General features: G+C 39.5%; 1 protein-coding gene across 1 annotated transcript in view; it reads right to left on the reverse strand.

Moving 5' to 3' along the window:
* Positions 1-3,195: 3,195 nt before the first annotated feature.
* LOC143028307 (suppressor APC domain-containing protein 2) overlaps positions 3,196-21,338 on the reverse strand; it is a 43,431-nt gene continuing 25,288 nt past the window's right edge. Inside the window, exons 7-11 of the mRNA XM_076190195.1 lie at positions 19,851-20,057; positions 17,932-18,178; positions 15,020-15,166; positions 12,464-12,709; positions 3,196-6,838 (exon numbers count right to left, since the gene is read on the reverse strand). Coding sequence (XP_076046310.1) covers positions 6,713-6,838; positions 12,464-12,709; positions 15,020-15,166; positions 17,932-18,178; positions 19,851-20,057 — 973 coding nt within the window. The 3' untranslated portion in view covers positions 3,196-6,712. The remainder of the gene's footprint in view (positions 6,839-12,463; positions 12,710-15,019; positions 15,167-17,931; positions 18,179-19,850; positions 20,058-21,338) is intronic.

A 21,338-nucleotide genomic window follows, 5' to 3' on the forward strand; every position in this document is an offset into this window, starting at 1 on the left:
TCGTCCAATTTGTTCCAGACATGCACCACTGTGGATTTTTTTTTTTTTTTTTTTTCCAGATCTCTTTTATAGCTATCCTTTTTTAGTTTCTTTCTATGTCCCCTTGTTTTTCTTTTACCCCACTTTAATAAGTCTTCTCTCTCAAGGACTTCCATGCCTTTCATGATTCTGTAAATGTTGCATGTGTGTATATTTACCTAGTTGTATTATATGGGAAAGGGAGCTATGCTCATAGTGACCTATCTTTGTATCTCTCCGTGTCTAGTTTGTTTTTAAATTCTTGTATGGTGTTTGCACATACTATTGTTTTGTCTAATTTGTTCCAGACATCCACCACTCTATGTGGAAAACTTTTTTTTTTTTTTTCAGATCTCTTCTATAACTATCCTTTCCGAGTTTCTTTTCATGTCCTCTTCTTTTTTTATCCCACTTTAATAAGTCTTCTCTGTTTGTGTGTGTGTGTTTACACAGAGGCCATGAATGAGTCAAAGCACACACCCACATCATACACAATTAAAACCCATTTAACCACTCCTACCATCTTACCACCTTTGGGATGAAAAATACTTATCCCTCATCACATTACTTGGGTCAAAGGTATGGCATCAAAGCACAGCTATTCCACAGCAGGGCCCAGCAGCCTGAGCCAGTTAACTCCTACTACTTCATCATATGGTAACCCTCTTCTTCATCCACTCAAAAAAGAAATAAAACAGAAAAAAAAAGATAATAAGAGAAACATCACTTCAGGCCACATAATCCCTTCATCCATTCACAATGTCACTCCATCCACTCCTACATTTAGCATTCTTTCTTCCCTACCAGACATTTCACATGCATTCATGAATGCTTAATCATTAGGATCCTTGAAGCCATAAACAGAGTAAAAAATCCACAGCACTGGTGTCAAACAGCGATGCAGATAATGCTATTATGAAATCATATACCAACAATGAGAAAACTTAAGTAGCTTTTTATCATTGTATAGGGAATGATAGGCAGTGAAATATGCACTGGCAACAGAAGAAAAAAATTATAAAAATCATTCCAGTGCTATTAGTTAATTATTGAATAAGAACAATAAATTCTGTGTAAAATAAATAGTGAATATCATATACTTTTTCTACAGAGCTATTTACTCTAAGAAGACTGTTTTCAAGAATCTGCACTACTGAGATATTATGGTAAGATGAGTGCATTACATGATTACGGCAAGAGTCACCTGACCATAAAACCAGTTTGGTAAAGGAGAATGAGGAGGAATGGGTAAAGTGTAAATCAACATTGTTTTATACCAAAAGGCCTTTTTCCCTCTAAAGTACATACATACCATATACCAAAGGCTTTTTCCCCCTTACAAGGGAGGTAGCCAAAAAGAAAAAGGCATAAAAACCATTCCCACCCATTCCATCCCTGTACACTCCACTCCCCTCCACCCTCCCACTTATCTTGGCACCTCCCTCTAAAGTGAGGTGGCAAATTCAAAGCATACACCTGCCCTACACCCAATTTTCCCCCATTTTGCTCTAATGAAGACTAATAAATCAATAAATCCACTGCCTCAGATCTCTCTAGCTCTTGTCCCTTCATATCCAGGTACAGGGAATGGTCTATAGATCTGGTAATACAATTATCTTTTGAGGTGTAAATATTCTTTCATGAACAATTTTCTTTTTCTCACTGTTCTGTTCTATATTTTGGTTTCACTCCAATAACTCATATGATTTCACTCTGCAACACATTTGTACTGGAATGAATCAGATTTTTGCCTCTCTGTGGCTCACTGGTATTCCTGCACATCCTTTTTTTAATTCTTTTGTGTCTCCTCTGTGTAGTTCAGACTGCAGTAGCTACAACTAACATTGTACACCAGTCCACCTTGCTGTGGTGATTCCTCCTTAACATTAAAAGGATTTCATATATGATGTGGCATAGACTGTAAAAATATCTTGTGCTCTACAGCAACAGTTTTGCTGTTACCCCTGAATCACCTATGATATAAAGCATTGATGCAGTGAGTCTGTATTTCACAATCCTGAGTGTAGTTATGTTGTACCAAAACCTACTAAGATTCACCAGGATTGGTAACTGCATTTGAAATGTGTATGGGAGACAGAAGGTGCAAGGTGGGCTCCATTATAACATTGAAAATCTTTCTGAGTATGTTGTGTAATTTGTGGAGACATTGTCCTTTTTCACGCACAAAATACGTAAGCATCACCATTACAACATTTGTTTTCAATCTATAGCCACCATGTGAAGAATTGTATGAAAACATGAAAACATCATGTCTGCCCCAAAATACAGAAAATTGCACACTTATTCATTCTAAATTGATATGTTGCATAGAAATGTTGTAGCCATGATGATGTGGAAAATGGCCAAGCTAGTAACTTGCATACAGAGAGAGAGAGAGAGAGAGAGAGAGAGAGAGAGAGAGAGAGAGAGAGAGAGAGAGAGAGAGAGAAAGACAGAGAGAGAGAGAGAGAGAGAGAGAGAGAGAGAGTCAGGGAGAGAGAGTCAGGGAGAGAGAGTCAGGGAGAGAGAGTCAGGGAGAGAGAGTCAGGGAGAGAGAGTCAGGGAGAGAGAGTCAGGGAGAGAGAGTCAGGGAGAGAGAGTCAGGGAGAGAGAGAGAGTCAGAGAGAGAGAGAGAGTCAGAGAGAGAGAGAGAGAGAGAGAGAGAGAGAGAGAGAGAGAGAGAGAGAGAGAGAGAGAGAGAGAGAGAGAGAGAGAGAGAGAGTCAGAGAGAGAGAGAGAGAGAGAGAGAGAGAGAGAGAGAGAGAGAGAGAGAGAGAGAGAGAGTCAGAGAGAGAGAGTCAGAGAGAGAGAGAGAGTCAGAGAGAGAGAGAGTCAGAGAGAGAGTCAGAGAGAGAGAGTCAGAGAGAGAGTCAGAGAGAGAGTCAGAGAGAGAGAGTCAGAGAGAGAGTCAGAGAGAGAGTCAGAGAGAGAGAGAGAGAGAGAGAGAGAGAGAGAGAGAGAGAGAGAGAGAGAGAGAGAGAGAGAGAGAGAGAGAGAGAGAGAGAGAGAGAGAGAGAGAGTCAGAGAGAGTCAGAGAGAGAGAGAGTCAGAGAGAGTCAGAGAGAGTCAGAGAGAGTCAGAGAGAGAGAGAGTCAGACAGAGACAGACAGAGTCAGAGAGAGAGACAGACAGAGAGAGTCAGAGAGAGAGACAGAAAGAGAGAGAGAGGGTGGGGAGGGGGGAGAGAGAGAGAGGGGAGGGGGAGAGAGGGAGAGGGAGAGAGAGGAAGGGAAAGAGAGAGAATGCATCATGTTTTTAGGTCGATTACCCATCAAATAATAAGACCAACTGTTGTGTTGTTTCTTGAAGGCACCTTGGTTCTCACTGATAGTTAAATTCTTGAGGGGGAAGCTGGCAGATGGAGTGTATAGTGTTGCTTGCTGAAGAATAGGTGTCACTGGTATGTTAATGTGGGGCAGGTCAGCAGGTCCTAAGATGTTGATGGGCAATACTGTCATAATGCCAAAACCAATGTTGACCATGACAAGTTACAAGGTTATCAAAAGAAACATCTAGCAAGGATGGAGCTTTTATTAGCACAACATTTTGCTTGTTAGAACTTTATTAAGTAAACAGTACATGCATTTGATAAAGCTCTAACAAGAGAAATGTCATACTTATAAATGTTCCATCCTTACATGGTGTTTTTTGACAGACATGTAACAACCAATTACATACAAGTTACAAGGTGCGTTTCATTTACTCCTCGTTCTATGGTACTAAGGCAAGTCATAAATGAAGATACATTGAATCTTGATGGTATAACATGATTCAAATTCATATTCCTTGATGCAACCACTATGGTGTCACAAGCATAGCAGAGCCAGGTAGTGTGGTTCTCCACAAACTCCATAAGAAGTGGGAAGAAGCCTTTTGGTATATAAATAGTTGTATATACTGTATGTATAAACAATGTTGATGAAATGTAAAGACCCTGAAGTGATGGCACAGCAATGGAAAAATATGTATGAATTACACTTATTTTCTGGTACAAAACAGCTTGATAATGCTATCAATATTACATTCTTTGCATTAAATACCATTCCTCTTCCTCTTGATGCAGAGATGCTCTTGTGGTAGTCTGTTGTTGCATAATGTAGATACCATACTTATGCATTTCATTAATTGATTTACCAGTATCTCAGCAATGCACAATTCTTCACAGTACTAAACTCTTCTCTAAACAAGTAGCTGAAAAAATACACATGCATATACATTTACTCATACACATAACACAGATGATGCCTTTTGTAAGTTCCACCATTACATTAACACTTAACACCCTTAGTAATATTAAAGCATTTTAAACATAAGTTAATGGTTACAATGACTTGTAGCTGCTGATGCCAAGACGGTACCATAAAGCCTATTAACATTTATGTATCTGCAAACAACTGGGTACAAATGAACTCAAGGAATTTATGCATCAGCATGACTTCAACCTATTAATTCTGCTGATTATTCATTAAATGCAGTAAGCACATTTGAGAAATTAAACTGCTGTTAACCACATGTGTGCCACCTCTTGAGACAAGCACATGTATGCTTTCAAATCTATTCAATATAAACCATTCATCTTAAATGCTTTGAACAAGCTTATTCAGATTCTATAAAACAATTCACATTATGAACCAATGACTCTTCCAGACTACGATAATCTTTGGATGCATACATCATACAGTAAATCAACATAAATGGGCAAAGTGGAAAGAAATAGGAGAAGATAAGTGATGATACAAGACAATTTATGTGTGGCTCTGGTCCATAGGGGCACCCCAAAACAGTCCGTAATGCAAAGGGTGCATGCTATAATGTAATCACTGCTGATAACATATAAGCAATACACCCTTATATGGGGTATATTGTGCATGTATGTGTGTGATTCACCATGGTCTTGGATCACGTGTTGGACATGTGATCAACAGCTATTTCCCTCTGGGAGAGAGCTCAGAGCTCATATATAACCAATCTATAGGTAATGCTGTGACCTTACACGCACACACACACACACACACTCAACTCCCCAAAAACGAGAGTTGGAGTAATGACTCGCAACACAGCAATACTGAAATTATTTCAGCCCTGGGCAGGATTCGAACCCAGACCGCCATAGTGGCAGCCAGGAACTCTACCACCGCACTACCAAGTCAGTGTGTGTGTGTGTGCGTATGTGTGTGATTCACCATGGTCTTGGATCATGTGTTGCACTCGTGATCGACAGCTATTTCCCTCACGGAAAAGAGCTCAGAACTCACATATGACCGATCTATGGGAAATGCTATGACCTTACACACACACACACACACCCAACTCCCTGCCCATGAGAGTTGGAGTAATGACTCGCAGCACAGCAATACTGAAATTCTTTCAGCCCTGGGCAGGATTCAAACCCGGACCACCATAGTGGTAGCCGGGAACTCTACCACTGTGCCATCAAGTTGTGTGTGTGTATATGTGTGTGTATTTGTGTGAGAGAAAGAGAGAGAGAGAGAGAGAGAGAGAGAGAGGAGAGAGTCAGAGATGGAGTTTTTGAATCTGAGAGTTTTATAAAGACTGCCCTTACTACAAACCTGCCTTGAGGCAGCCTTGAACCACCTCCACTCCTGACCTCTCACCAAAGTAGTGATGCTGTAAGTTGCTCAATATATATAGCTATATATACATTTCAACTTCCCAGTCATTACCCACTCTGCAAAGTACAAAATATGATATATTTATACCTTCTGAACTACATAAAATCTGAAATACTCCTGCACCTATGAAAACTTTTTGAATAAAACCTTCATCTGGAAGACATTTTTGAAATACATGTAATTTACTCAAATATCCTTAATACAGGGTCATTATCATTTTACATCTAGATACAGTTTGACTGATCACAAGTACCCTTACCACTTAAAACTCACTGACCAGTACATTTTCCAAGGTACAATCATAAGTGCTATTTGGTTTTAGTACCCTAAATATTCTTGGCTACCAGTATGAAAAGGCATTTGTTGACACAAAATGATAATTAATATTCATCAGGTCATCTTAAATGATTATAGATATACACTTGACACTTAATGATTTTGCACCTTAAGGTTCTTAGAATAATGAATCTGTTGAATTTCCAAATTGCTGAAATTCATTCATTACTTTGAGATGTTATCAAACTAAATTACCTAATTGTTTTTTCTGAATATGTGATACAACTGCCCGCTGTATTGTATACTTTACAATACATCCTCTAGCAAGTGTCAAAAACTCAACCAAGCATAAAAAAGGCAAAGGTTTTATTAAAAAGAACCTTTCAAGTAATTGTCCTAACTTAAAAAATCGGTACTGTTTCCAAACATTGGCATATACTGCAAGTGCTTTCAAATTTTGGCACAAATAATGAATTAATGACATTATGACTCCCTGAATATTTTGATATTACACCTGATATTTATATTTCTGAATTTCTGAAATATCCCAAAATTATTCTGGCACAACCTCATTATTTTAATATCCACAAATTACTGAACTCAATTTCAACACTAAGCCAAAAGTGCCAAATTATTAAAGGTAAAGTGTATTAAAGCAGCCAGACAGCCTAAGACTACATTTTAATGTCATGATGCATTACACAAAAGTAAATTTTTTCTTCTTATGATCCAATCAGATCTTTAATATACAAACACAGGAAGTCTATTCTGGAGATAACATCTTCCTACATGAAAGTTGAGTCTCCACTACTGGTCTGCCGTTGCTGAGATCTTGCCTGAAACAGTTCCCTTAAGAGCGCTGCCTTCTCCCTTTCCAACACAGTAATCCGATCACTCTTTTTACTGACTTCCTGCAAACCATAAAAAGAGAAAGGGTTAGCACCGACTTATCCTTGAAACTTTGTGTTTATGAAGAAAAATCACTACAACTATATAAGATCGGTGAGCAAACCAGATGCCTATTTTTTTTTAGTAAAGTTGCCCCTTCACTATTGACTGAAAGTGAGGTCACAAGACAAATGACTTACTTGGTTAATTTCACCTTTTTGCCATTATAGTCAACTACCTTCTGACCACTAGTAATTGAGCATTTTAACTTTGGCTATCTCCCTGGTAAAGAGGAAAAAAAAAAAATCTACTCCTACAGGAATGATGCTATTTTTGCACTATCATTCTATTATGCTGTTCCTCTTAAAACTGTCCTGTACCACTTCTTTGAATATACTTTTTCTTTTCACCTCTGTCCCCTGTGGTAGGGGGAAAAAGAATACTACTACTGTGTTCCCATGTGAGTCATAAAAGTCAATAAAGTGGGATGGAGTGATGAGGTTAGGTATCCTGCTCTCTGTAAAATTATCCTATGAGAAGTCAAGCCAAGATGGTCTGGGAGGAGTTTTTCAACCAGTACCATAGGAATTGGATCATCAAATGTGTGTGGTTATGGTACAGATGAAAGCAAAAGGGTAGAAATGCCACTATGTTTGTAAGAAGGAAGATGAAAGTATTGGCATTAACCCCTTCCATACGGTGCCGCACACGTAGGTGTCATGGACTTAGATCTCGGTGGCAGCAGCCAATGCCAGCCGTACGACGTGTCGTAATAATACTCGCATCATAAAATATAGTCACCGCTTATATCGATCGTTCTTTCTTCACCCGTGAATTTTGATAACCATAGAAAATGCGATTACAAAAGAATTAGAAAGAATGTCATTATGGAGGGGCGACTACAATAAATATAATCAAGACGCCGATATGGCAGCCTCGCGAATACACTCGCTCCCCATGACGCCTACGTGTGCGGCACCGTATGGAAGGGGTTAAGTGAAACTAAATTGAAAGGGAGGGGTGATTTTAAGTTTGGGAGTGTGGTTGGAAGGGTGTTGGAAGTGAGGGGGGACAAGGAAGGGAAAGGGTGGCTCTGTTGGCAATTGATGAAACAGGAATGTAAATGGTGGAATGGAATAAGTACAGGTAGTCGTCGACTTACGACAGAGTTCGGTTCCGACAGACAGGTCGTAAGTCGATCTGGACGCAAGTCGGGCTTTATATATATACAGTACATATTACCCTTTAAATATCATTTTTGTTACTGTATACATGTATATTCTATACTATATTTAGCATACTGAAATAATCTTAGCATCTTTGAACTATGTTGTATAGTATTTTTTAAACCTTTTTTTATCATTTTATCTGATTTTCTTTGGGAAACGTAGCCTAGGCCTAAGCATACTGAATAAAATCCTATCATCTTTGACCTATGATATTTAATACTGTATTTTTTTTACATTTTTATCATTCTATCCTCAGACTTTCTTTGGGAAACGTATGCATACTGAATAAAATCTTATCATCTTTGAGCTACGTTGTTTAACCCATTAAACTCCGATGACAAGATGTCTTGTCATTTGGTCAAATACCAGAAAAATATGACGTCAGTCCTCGCTTCGCTCGCAGCGAAGCGAGGATTGACGTCATATTTTTCTGGTGTTTGATCAAACATTTTGGTGTTTTATGATTTTTTGTTTTATTTGACCAAATGACAAGACATCTTGTCATCGGAGTTGAATGGGTTAATATTCATTATTCTTTTTATAATTGTCGTTAGGAAACATAGCCTAGGCCTACGCATACTGAATAAAGTCCTGTCATCTTTGACCTACAAATACTTTTTTGATGGTTAAATTAAAATCATTGTACTGTATAGTTTACATCTTATTAATTGCAAAACATTAAAAATACTAAATGCAAGGCAAAATTAGGAAAAAAATTGTTTCAAAACACATTCTTTTCATTTACGTACTGTACCGGAAATATTGTTATCGACAACAGACTAGGCTTAAACAAAGTTTACTGTTACATTTTATTGATTGCAAAACATAAAAATACATAATGCAAGGCAAAATTAGGAGAAAAATATTTCAAAACATTCTTTTCGTTTACGTACTGTACCGAAAATATTGCAAAACATAAAAATACAAAATGCTGTACCGAACATATTGTTATCGACAACAGACTAGGCATAAAAAAGTTTTACTGTTACATTTTATTAATTGCAAAACATATTAAAATATAAAATCCATGGCAAAATTGAGATCCTCTCTTTGTCTTTTAAAATTATCGACACTGTAAAATGTGATAACTGTAACTGAAGTTCACGTGCTATCACATTAACTTTCTTCCCTCCTTCATAATGTTTTATCACTTTCATTTTCGTGTCAAGATCAATAACCTTTCTTTGTTTCTTGGCAGGCTTGGAAATATCGAAAGATAATTTTCTTTTAGACATCTTCATGGGGGTTTGAAGCACAAAAAATTTAAAGATATAATCCTTGTCATGAATGAAGTCAGAAATACCACATGCTCCTGAATGAGAGGGAAGCTGACGCTGCCGGTAACCTGCCAAAACTATCGTACTCGCATCTCGCGGCGTGCAAAGTAATTGTACTGCACTGCCAGGCATAACATTGCAATTCTATTACTCTATTAAATGTTAAATATTATTGCACTATCTCGTGGTCGTAAAGTCGATCAGTCGTAAGTCGCATAGGTCGTAAGTCGACGACTACCTGTATCTTCAAAGTTCATGTGGATGAAGGTGAAACTGGGATGGGAAATGTGGATTTTTGTGAACACATATGGACATGGCAGAGAGAAGTTCTTAGTGTTTTGGGGGAATGTCAATGTAATGATGTTGGGAGATCTCAATGCTAGAGTAGGGGATGAGCCAATAGATGAAGAGGGTGAGTAATTTGGAATGCCAGGTATTAATCATAGTGGAGTATTGATGGTGATGTGTTCAGTGACTTGATGATAGCCATCACAGTGTTCAAGAAGAGGGTCAAGCATAAGTACACATGGTAAAGGGTGGTGGAAAGGATAGGAAGAGCTCTGGATGTCCATGTTCTTAGGGGAGAGAATCAGGGAATGTAAGATGATCTTTTGGTGGAAGATAAGTTGAAAGTGGAAGATAAGTGGAAAAAAAGGAAAAGGGCAGAAGGTGCAGAGATGATTAGAGTAAAAAATTTAAATGTGACAGAAAACCAATAGGAGTACCAGAAGCTGAAGGAACTATGGGAGGTGATGAAGAATTGAGGTGGGAGTGAAAGAGGAATGGGTGTTTCAAAAAGGAAGTAACAAGATGTGCAAATATGGTATGTGAAATGAGAAGGATGAGAGGGAATAGATGGAAGGGTAGTGTGTGGTAGGATGAAGTGAAGATGGTAGTGCAAAAGAAGTGAGTAGGACTCAGGAAGCATATAAGAAGTTAAAGGATGAGAGAAGTGAAGCAAAATGAGATAAAGGAGGCAAAGAGGAGAGCAGATGCAAAATGGGATAGGAGTATGATAGAAAACTTAGAAAAAATAAAAAGACGTTTTGGAAGGGAGTTAAGAGAGGAATGGGGGTGAGTCAGGCAGAGAGGAAAAGTTAAAAGGTGCAGATGGACAGATGTCAATGGAAATGAGGAAGGTAAAGGCAAGACCTGTTGAATGTGGAGGAGGGTAAGGAAGGATTGATTGTGACAGTGGGAGGTGCTAAGACATAGTGAGGGGGGAGGAAAATGGAAGATATATAAAAAAAGATGAGGTACAAGGAGCTTTGAAACTGATAAGAGCTGGTAAGACACCTGTGTGGATGGGTGTCATGCAGGGTGTCTGAAAAAGGGAGTTACAGTTACAGTGGGCTGGTTAGTGATGTTGTTTAATGTGTGCCTAAGGCTGGGTAAAGTGCTGGGGGACTGAAGGAGTGCCTGTATAGTTCTGCTTTACAAAGAGAAAGGGGACAAATGTGACTGTAGTAGTTTTAATGGGATCAGTTTCTTAAGTGTAGTTGGAAAGGCTTATGGGTTTTAACTGAGAGTATGTGAAAAGTAACTGAGCAAGTAATTTGTAAGGAGCAGTATGGATTTAGAAAAGTTAGAGGATGTGTGGCTCAAATTTTTATAAGGTAGATTTGTGAGAAGGCTTCAGCAACAGGTAAGGATGTTTTTTGGCCCTTTATGGATTTGGAGAAAGGTTATGACAGGATAGAGAGGAGGGCACTGTGGGAGTGATATATGGGATTGGGCAGCTGTTAAGGGCAGTCAAGTGTTTTTTGAATAATAGACCTGTGTTAGGATTGAAAATAGGGAGAGCAAGTGGTTTGAGGCAATGGGGCTGCATCACGGCTGTGTCATGTCACCATGGCTGTTCAATGTATAAATAGTTGGAGTGGCATGGGAGGTAAATGCAAGGGTAATAGCCAGGTGATTGGAGATGATTAGAGATAGTGGAAAGAACTAGGAGGTGAGCCAGTTGTTGTTTGTGGATGACAATGTGCTTGTGGCTGGGTCAGAGGAGGGACAAAGGCAGTTGGTGATGGAGTTTGAGATGGTATGATACAGGAGAAAGTTAAGGTAAATGTGGGTAAATGTAAGGTGATAAAATGTACAAGGGCACATGGTGGCAAAAAGTTGGAAGTAAGCCTTAGAAGAGAGGGGCTGGATGAAGTGGATACCTTAAAGTATTTGGGGTTGCATGTGGCAGGAAATGGAGGAGTGGGGGTGGAGGTAAACTGTAGACTGAGAGAAGCAAGTAAATGTCTTGGAGGACTGAAAAGTGTCATAAGAAATAGGCATCTGGGAATAGAAGGGGTGACTGTGCCTATGATACGATATGGGGTGGAGACTTGGATTCTAAGAGGCAGAGAGAAGTTTAAATGTACTTGTGATGAAGTGTCTGAATAGTATGGTACAGGTTACATGGTTGGATAGTGCAAGAAATGAGGAGGTGAGGATGAGAGCTGCAGTGGAGAGGGAGCTGACAGATAGGGTTGATGAAAGATTATCGGGATGGTCTGGACACATGGAAAGAATGAGTGATGGAAGATTAGCAAATGTGGTGTGGAAAGCAGTGGATGACCAGGGATGGGATGGATGGATGTGGATGGGCTTTGAGTAAGACGGGCATGTCTGTTGAGCAGGGAAGGAAAAAGGCAATGGATAGGGGTGAGTGGATGATGGTTTTATATGGATGATGTTTTTATGCAACCTGAAGGCATTCCTCCCCGTTTTCTCTATTTTCCTCACACGGGGACAGGAAGAAGGAGTCACCATATAAGTGAAACAGACCTACTGTGGATGTACTGTGTCTTGCTGCATTGCCTCTGACCCAGGCAGTGGGCAGGAATCTGGGATGACCTTTCATACATAAGGAGTTAAAATAAGAAGGGAATGAAGGTGGTGGACGGGAGTGGAGTGGGTGGGGGTGGAATGGGTGGAGGTGAAATGAGTGGAAATGGAATGGGTGGGAATGGGTGCATGCTTTTGACTTGGATACCTTCCTTATAAGGGTGAAGAAACCCTTGGTATTTGGATAGAAACTCAGGCCAACATTTCTATTATTAGCAAACTTTGCATGCAGTGAAAAAAAAATTACTGGATCACTTTACATGTTAAATATATCAAAACTACAGAAACCCATTCTTCTACAAACCTCTGTCAACAAATGATTCTGCTTCTTGAGCCTGCCAGACAATCGTGCCTGTTCCTCCACATCCTCCCTCCCTTCTGTCCCATCCACTCCTACTGAAGATCCTGCAGTATTACGTATAGCAAGGTTCATATGCGCAGGCAAGCCATGCTCCGAGGCCTCCATAAGAGCACAAAGATGGGCATTGACTTCATGGATGCGTGCAAGCTGGAAGTGGAGCTTCTCTTGTTGTGCTTCTAGGCTGGTCTCCTGCAAGACAGAATATCAAATATTAAATCATTTCTCTCTAGAGAAAGTGGGAATGAACTGGGGGACCTACCTAGGATCCTGTCAACAATAATATCCTTTTACAGCTATGGAATATCACAGCACTAACTCCCTTATTTGGGAAGCTGGAAACAAGGACATGTGCCTACAGGTGACAGTCCTGTGATGTTGCATTGATGAAGAACAACCTAAAGAAGCCTGATGCAGAGGTTAACCCTCAGGATACAACCACCAAATGCCCACCATCTCCTCTCACCTCCAGCTGGAGATGCAGTGCTGTAAGGCCAATACCTAGTCCAACATTATCTACAATCGGACATCCACTATCATTTTACTCTCCTTTTATCCAAAAACAAGAAAAAAATAAATTGTTAGTTCGTCCACATTTGGAATATGATGTTTCCGTATGGTCACCGAATCTCATTAAAGACATTGACAGACTGGAAAAAGTACAACGGCGAGCCACAAAACTGATTCCAAATATCAAAAATAAATCATACAAAAATCGACTAAAACACATGAATCTGTTTTCCCTAAAAAAGTGTAGACTCAGAGGTGACTTGATACAGGCCTTTAAGATTTTAAAGGGAATTGACAACATCAAAAGTGACAAAATTTTCACATTGAATGAAAATCAGACAAGAAACAATGGTCTCAAACTGTCCGGAAATAGATTCAATTTGGAAGTAGGTAGAAATAACTTTGCCAACCGTGTAGTTAATGAATGGAATAAACTTCCTGCACAGGTAGTGCAATGTAGTTCAGTTCAAAGCTTTAAGAATCATTTAGATAAATACCTAAGTAAGATGTTGTAATGATTATAATTTATCTTATATTATCTATTTTTGTTTTGTTATCATTTGTCTGTCTGATTTTCATTTATTATTAGTTATATGTCAATTTATTATTATTTACTATTTACCTGTTTGTTTAATATTTAACTATACCTATGCATTTATTTATGTATTTTATTTGTTATTTACATTGTTATAGTTTTATTTATTATTTTATTATTAATATGATTTCTTTTTCACATCCAACCTAGATATGGATCAAAAGGTTTCCTGTCGGCATGCTCCGCCTTTGTAATAAGATAAACAAATAAATAATTTAATAAACAATAATAATCTATCTATCTATACACCAAAGGCCACTTGCCCTTATAAGGGAGGTAACCAGCCAAGGCATGCACTTACTCCCACTCATTCCACTCACATCCACCCCCTCCATTGTTTCCCTCTCACCTTAGCTCCTCATGGATGAAAGGTCATCCCTGTCTCCTGCCCACTGCCCAGGTCAAGAGCAGTGCAGCAAGATGCAGTAAATCTATAGCAGGGCCAATTCATTTATACAGCAACCCTACATCCTCATCCCCTCATACAGAAAATAAAGAAGACAGGGAGAAATCCCTTCAGGCTGCATCAAAATATCATCCTTTTAAACCATTTTCAACTAACATCTATCCCCCACCTTCTTCCTCCCCTACTCAACAGACAATTCCCTCTTACTCAAAACTCCTTTCACCCTATCCATCCATCTCATCCTTGGTTGTCCCCCAAGTTCATTCCATCCACCTCTACTTTCCACACTCTTCTTGCTAATATCTTTAATTCATTCTTTCCATGTGCCCAAACCACCTCTCATCAGTCCTATCTGTCTGTTCCCTTTCTCCCCCTGCTCTCTTCCTGATCTCAATTCTCACCCTATCTATCCTTGTGATCCCCACCACACTTCTCAGACACTTCATCTCAAACATGTTTAATCTTCTTTCTGTCTCTAGTAAATTCCAAATGTTTGCCCTATACAGTGTTGTAGGCCCAATCACAACTTCCAATAATCTTCTCTCTGCGTCTATTCTCAAATGTCTATTTCTCATGACACTTTTCATTACCCCAAGACATTTACTTACTTCCCTCACTCTACAGTTTACCTCCACCCCACTCCTCCATTTCCTGCCACATGACCACAAATACTTAAAACTAATCATTTCCTCCGGCCTCTCTCCTCCAAGACTTACTTCCAACTTGCTGCCACCCTCTCCCCTTATACATCTCATCATCTTACTTTTACCTATGTTTATTTCAACTTCCTTCCACATACCTTCCCAGACTGTGTCACTAACTGATTTAGACTCTCCTCTAACCCCACCACAAGCAGTGTTGTTGGCAAACAACTGGTTCACTTTCCGTTTCTTTCCACTCTCTCTTAACCATCTCAAATCCCTTGTCATCACTCTCATACTTAGTTCCCATACCATCCCATCCATCATAATGATACTAATAAAATACTTACTGGATGTGCAGGTGAATTTGGAAGGTAATGCATGCGGTCTGACAGTATTTGCAGCTGGTGTTTGTACCAATGCCGAGCACGGTCAACCACCTCAAGGCCCTGCACCAGCATGTCACGCTCAGCTTCTAACTGCTTTAGTCTTCTCAACTGCAACAGAGAATTGGTCATCACAATGAACAATTATGCACTTTTCATAGCTTCCTAATGGATGTGCACAATATCAGTACCTTGTCATGCTGAAGAAGTGGAGTCACAGAACTGGTAAAGGAGAGATTTAAGGCGGGTAGTCGAAGGAAGGGACAGAAGTTAAGTGATAAGCATTCTTCATAAGTGAAGATTGGTCTCCAATCATAACATAATGCCACATGACTTTGTTCCACTAGGGTTTCACTGACATTCCCAAAGTGCTGACTACATAGAACTCATGCAATCAATACACTCCACAAACACTCTTCTGATAAACCTCACACAAAGTATTTTTGATGGCATCAATTCAGATCAGACTAGATACAGAACATTTCTCATAACACTAGACAGTAAAGCTTTTGATGCCATCCCCATCACAATTTCAAACAAAATATATAGCACAAACATGTATAATAATACCAAAAGATGGCTGGTCAATTATATAGCATGTAGAAATGCCTACATGTCATATAATGGCCAACCATTGCACACCAGAATCTTTAAGAACAGAGTACCACAGGGCTCAAGTTCTATCCCCCACACTCTTTAATCTATACATGCATGATATACCCACATCTGATATCTCAAATATACAAATCTCTTCTTATGCAGACGACATGGCAATTACACACACACTGTAATGTAGACAAAGGTGAAGAAATACTACAACCATACCTCAACACACTTAAAACCTGGTTCATTACAAATACTCAAAATAGCCCCAATCAAATCTACAGCCACATTTCCCACCAATTGGACAGTGGAACAAAAACACACACCACGCTTCTATATCAACAATATTCTCATACTATACACACATACACTCAAGATTCTTGGCATAACTCATGAAACATCCATATCATTCAAACAACACACCACAAACATAAAGACTAAATGCATACCTAGACTTAAAGTGCTTAAATCAATTGGAGGAACAAAATTTGGACAAAACAAAGAAACTATTATTACAGTATACAAAGCATATGCTCAGTGATGAATTATGTAAGCCCTGCATGGGCCCCTTATTTCACCAAGATGCACCACAATACCCTACAGACCATACAAAACAAAGCCCTAAAAACAATTACAGGCTGCACAAATTCAACATCTGTATATCATTTACACCACGAAATGAAAGTCTTCAGTCAAGGATCATCTTGACATGAGAGGAACACAAACTTTTGCTGCAACCTCCACAAACACTTGCTGCAACCTCCACAAACATAGTACACCTACTACACTACATAGCAGAACACCCATACATGCAAAGAAACATCAAAACAACACCTAAATACCTATATCACACACAAATAATATCTTCTGTTCCTCCACAACCACCAGACACAACCCTCCAGAAGCATATCCATAATCATCACTCACTGCTCTATCAACAAACTGAAAGACAGTACAATGCTACATGCCAGACCCCCTGATATCCATCTCTTTGAATCTTCTCTACTCCAAAAGGACAGACTCCACCTGGCCAGACTGTAGTGCAGCCACCATCCAGCCCTTCTAAGCTACCAGAAGAGGCTGGATGACTGCATTGCAGATAATTGTCAAGGATGTGAAACTTCACCCCATACTATACAACACATAATGGAAGACTGCATTGTACACAATCATACATCCCAACAACACAATATACACTCTATGAGGGATTTGTGGGAAAACCCCAATACAGCCATAGCATTCCTCAGGGAGACAGGACTGCTCAGCCAGACAATCTAGGGAATGACAACTTGCCATTAACACAGAAACTGATTGACATTACTACAACACAGACAACAGTTTTTGGTCCATAAAATGTGAGGCAAGAATTATCATTGCCTATCTATATCTATATACCAAGGGCTTTTTCCCTTTTACAAGGGGGGTAGCCAAGTCAAAAGGCAAGTACCCACCCCCACCCATTCCACTCCCATCTACCACCCTTTACTCCCTATTATCTTAGTGTAACAGTTTTGGGCTGCTACATAAGGGGGAATTAATGTGGGCAAGAAATACCTTGGTGGTGATTTCTTTGTTTTTTTAAGAATATTATCTGGTAAACATAGGTTATACAATTAGGTCTTTGACCTAACATTCCTGCCAGGCCTTGACCTCGGCACTGCCTTGGGCAGATCTCTCCCCTCTGCCAGGTGCATGACCTGGGCAGATCTCCGGCAGGCTCATGACCTGGCATCATCTATACACAGCCATTCTCCACTCACCCCTATCTCCTGCCTTCTCCCTTTCTTGCTCAACAGACATTTCCTTCTTGCTCATCACCCCAACCATCCATCTCATCCTCGGTTCTCTCCACAAGTTCACTGCATCTAGCTTTGCCTTCCACACTTCTTTTACTAATGTAGGGCATCCTCAAGATGACTATCATATAATGATTATGATAATAAAGCCATTACCATTATCATAATCATTACATGGTGGTCATCTTGAGGATGCCCTACATTCTGAGCCAATCCTATAGCTGAATGCAACCACCTAGTCAATCAGTCCATCGCCCTAGGTCTCTTGTAAAAGACCCAAGACTCCATAAATAGCAATAGCCATCTGATGGGCCTCTGTGTCAATTAAGGAAAATATAATGTTATTATCTGTAGAGATGAAGGAAGGGGGGACAGGTGATAATTTGATCTCACTATCTCAATAGTCCCAAAATCCAAACACCCTGTGGTCCAATTAGTTCAGATATGGGAAGGATTACTGCATTAATTGGATCTTACCATGCTGTAATCAACACCATTTTGTAATGTATGCCTTCTTGGTTCTCTTCTCCTGCCAGATTTTTTATGAGCACCTCCTTCTGCTGGTGCCAAGGTTCCCACAGCACCATTCTTGATAATATTATTATTACTATTAGTGTTATTATTGTTATTGTTGTTTCCACTGCTGTTTCCTTTCCCTCCATCTCCTCCATCACCCACACCTCGACTTTTCACTACTACACTTGACATTTGACCTGGAAGGGACCTGTAACCAAAATGAAAGTCAAATTGAATCAAACAACATAAATGTGTAATGGCTTCCATGTAATACATAAAATATTCCTGAATACCCATAGAGTTCATGAATTACTGAGATGAAATGAAAAGTACCTTTCCTCCATTATCCCCTATAATTGAAGAAGCTATCTTTATATACAGACAGCAAAGTAATCCCCATTGTACAAGCAAGTGCAGGTACTTGGGCACTAAAAATACACATTTATTCAACCTCTACATTATCAAGATATTCAGTGATTACCCATTCTAGGAGAGACAGGTTTCTTCTCAGTAGAATGATTATAGCTAATGACATACATGTATACATATACCAAAAGATTATTCCCCATTAGAATGGAGGTGACCTGCCAAGGCATGCACTCACCTTTCATCCATCCCACATCCACTTGTTTCCCTTTTATCTTATCTCCTTCATCCACAAGGAACTTAAAGAAACATCTCTTCAGGCTGCATAATTTCCCCATCTACTTCTAATTTCCACTCTTTTAGGCTTTCCACACTTTTTTTTCGATAAGCCCAAACCAATTCAGCATTCTTTGACCAACCCTCTCTGCCAGCTCTATGTTCCCACTCTCTGCCTTACCTCTACATTCTTCACTCTATCCATCATTATAACCCAAATCATACTTCTTAAACATGTTTAAGCTCTTCATTCTGCCTCATTCAAGTTCCAAGCCTCTGCTCCATACATTGCATTGGGCATAATCACTTCCTTGTACAGTCTTCTCTTTGCATTCATCCCCAGAAACCTGTTTCTCATGAAAGTTTTCATTCCCAACAGACATTTACCCATTTCCCTTATTCTATAATTCATCTCCAACTCAACTCCTCTATTCCCTGCTATGCATAACCCCAAATATTTAGATTTCTACTTTAGCATCTGACCCTTTAAACTACTCTTCAATCAACCACCACCATCACCCCATACATATCATCTTATTTTTACCCACATTTACTCAAATACACACAATGACCAGCACGAAATCTAGATATCTTTAATTTCAGACAGAAAATGCACACAAGAAAAGAGGAAGAAGGAGAGAAAAAAAATCAATCAATCATGACAGGAGGCACTTAATTTGGACCAACATTGGAACCTTTGTCTCATATGCCTCATCTTCCAGGACCAGTGACCTGTAACTGTTAGCTTCAAAAGCAAGTTCCCAATGAGAAGACCTATCACACTCAACCCAGTAATCAGCGCATCAATGATTTCAAAGCCCTTTAACTAAAAATTGTGCTTTCAACATGAGTATCATTAATACAAATCATGCAAATTAAAATCCCATCTTTAACACAATAACATTAGCAATATAATGCTAAATCTTAGAAGGGAATTTGTGAATGGACTAAAGACATATGCAATGTGTATAACTGCTACAGAATCTGGATTTGTGTTCAGCAAATTCATACATACATATATCAAAATGCTGTTTCCCCTTATAAGGAAGGTGGCATAGTTAAAGTATACATATACACTGCACACATGCCACACTCATCCACAAACAATGTCCCACCCAAATTCTGTCCAGATTTCCCGAAAAACAGACTTCACAAGTCAAAGACACCAAAACATTACTATATAACTTAAAATAAAACCTGTGTGGGTTACAGCTTGATCTTCATATCTACTTTCTTACCTTGGCTCCTTGCCGTATTCTTTGTATTCCTTTTCAAAATTGTTGTTGTTGTTATTGTTGTCACCAACTTCAGCCTTGGTTCTCTCCATCTGCCAAGATCTTAGTGCTGTGCGAATGCCAGCCTTACCAACATAGCCCCCATCATCATCCAGCATTCGCTCCAGACTGCCACCCCTTTCCCGTCGAACTTCTCCCATATCACGTTCTCTGAAAAAAAAAAATTAAGCTTCTTATTTTCTTCCATGCTTGGTACTTTTCTTTTGAATCTGACTGTCATCTGCCAATTCTATTCTCCAATGCACCCCTTCAGCACTTGAGAACCCATTATGTATTTCAATGAATTCCTGGCTACCACCAGGCTTTTTTATTCATCTTTATTCATCTCTCAGCAGCAAAGGAATTAAAAAATAATAAGTGCAGTTCATTTTGGGAGTATGAAGAACAGGGTTACTATACACTGAAGCAGTGGTGACAAACCAGCTCCAGCTGTCAAACACTGTTGGGAGGAGCTGTGCCCTTGCTTTGGACTCAAGCAGTGTGGTGGAGAAAAAATATTCATCTCTGAGGTGTTGAGACAGGAGCAGTAATACATACATACATATACCAAGGCTTTTTTCCCCCTTACAAGGGAGGTAGCCAAAAAGAAAAAGGCATAAAAACCATTCCCACCCATTCCATCCCTAAATACACTCCACTCCCCTCCACCCTCCCTCTTATCTTGGCACCTCCTGGATGATGGGTCATCCCTGCACCTTGTCCACTGCCCTGGGTCAGAGGCAGTGTCATAAGATACAGCCCATCCACAGCAAGGCCACTTCATTAAATCGGCAACCCCACCTCTCCGTCCCCCCCTGCAGAAAAGGAGAAGATGGGGAGAAATCCCTTCAGGGTAGTAATAACAATAATAATCATTGCCAACCCACAGCTCCCATGACACTAGCAGCAGCCTCCAAATCGGTCCATTTGTCACTCACAAAAGAAATATTGTGTTGTTGTCTGGGTGTGGCTAGGGTGGGACAAAGTGGGACGAGGTGTTTTGTGTCTTCTGTGTGATGGTTGCATATGGGATAGCTTGTTTCTATGGTAAGCCCTATTCTGTGTTGGCAATGTTTTCATGTTAGATGGTGCAGGTAAGCCAGTGTGGTTCTTACTTTTCTTGGGAGGGAGTTTTTTGTTGGGAATAGGGAGTTTGGTGGTCAGTCTTGGAGTGTTTGTTTTGTGATTGATTATAAATATTATTTTGTGTGGTTGCAATGTGTATTGCAAATGGCAGGTTGTTATAGATGTTTGACTAGTATCCTGTTTTCTTTTTAGTTGACTGTGCTTGTGTGATATAAGGAGACATGACAATGGAGTTGAGGGTTTTTGCATAGAATCATGCACCTATCATTTTCTGGTAACATTTTCTATAGGGAGGACCTTGGTTTTTGTATGCAATGTCTTGTGGGGTCAAACCAAAGAGAATAAATGTATCTGCTAATGTCACTG

The sequence above is a fragment of the Oratosquilla oratoria genome, chromosome 9 (assembly GCF_046742065.1).
Source record: "Oratosquilla oratoria isolate Oo_2021 chromosome 9, ASM4674206v1, whole genome shotgun sequence".
In the NCBI taxonomy this organism is placed as follows: domain Eukaryota; kingdom Metazoa; phylum Arthropoda; class Malacostraca; order Stomatopoda; family Squillidae; genus Oratosquilla; species Oratosquilla oratoria.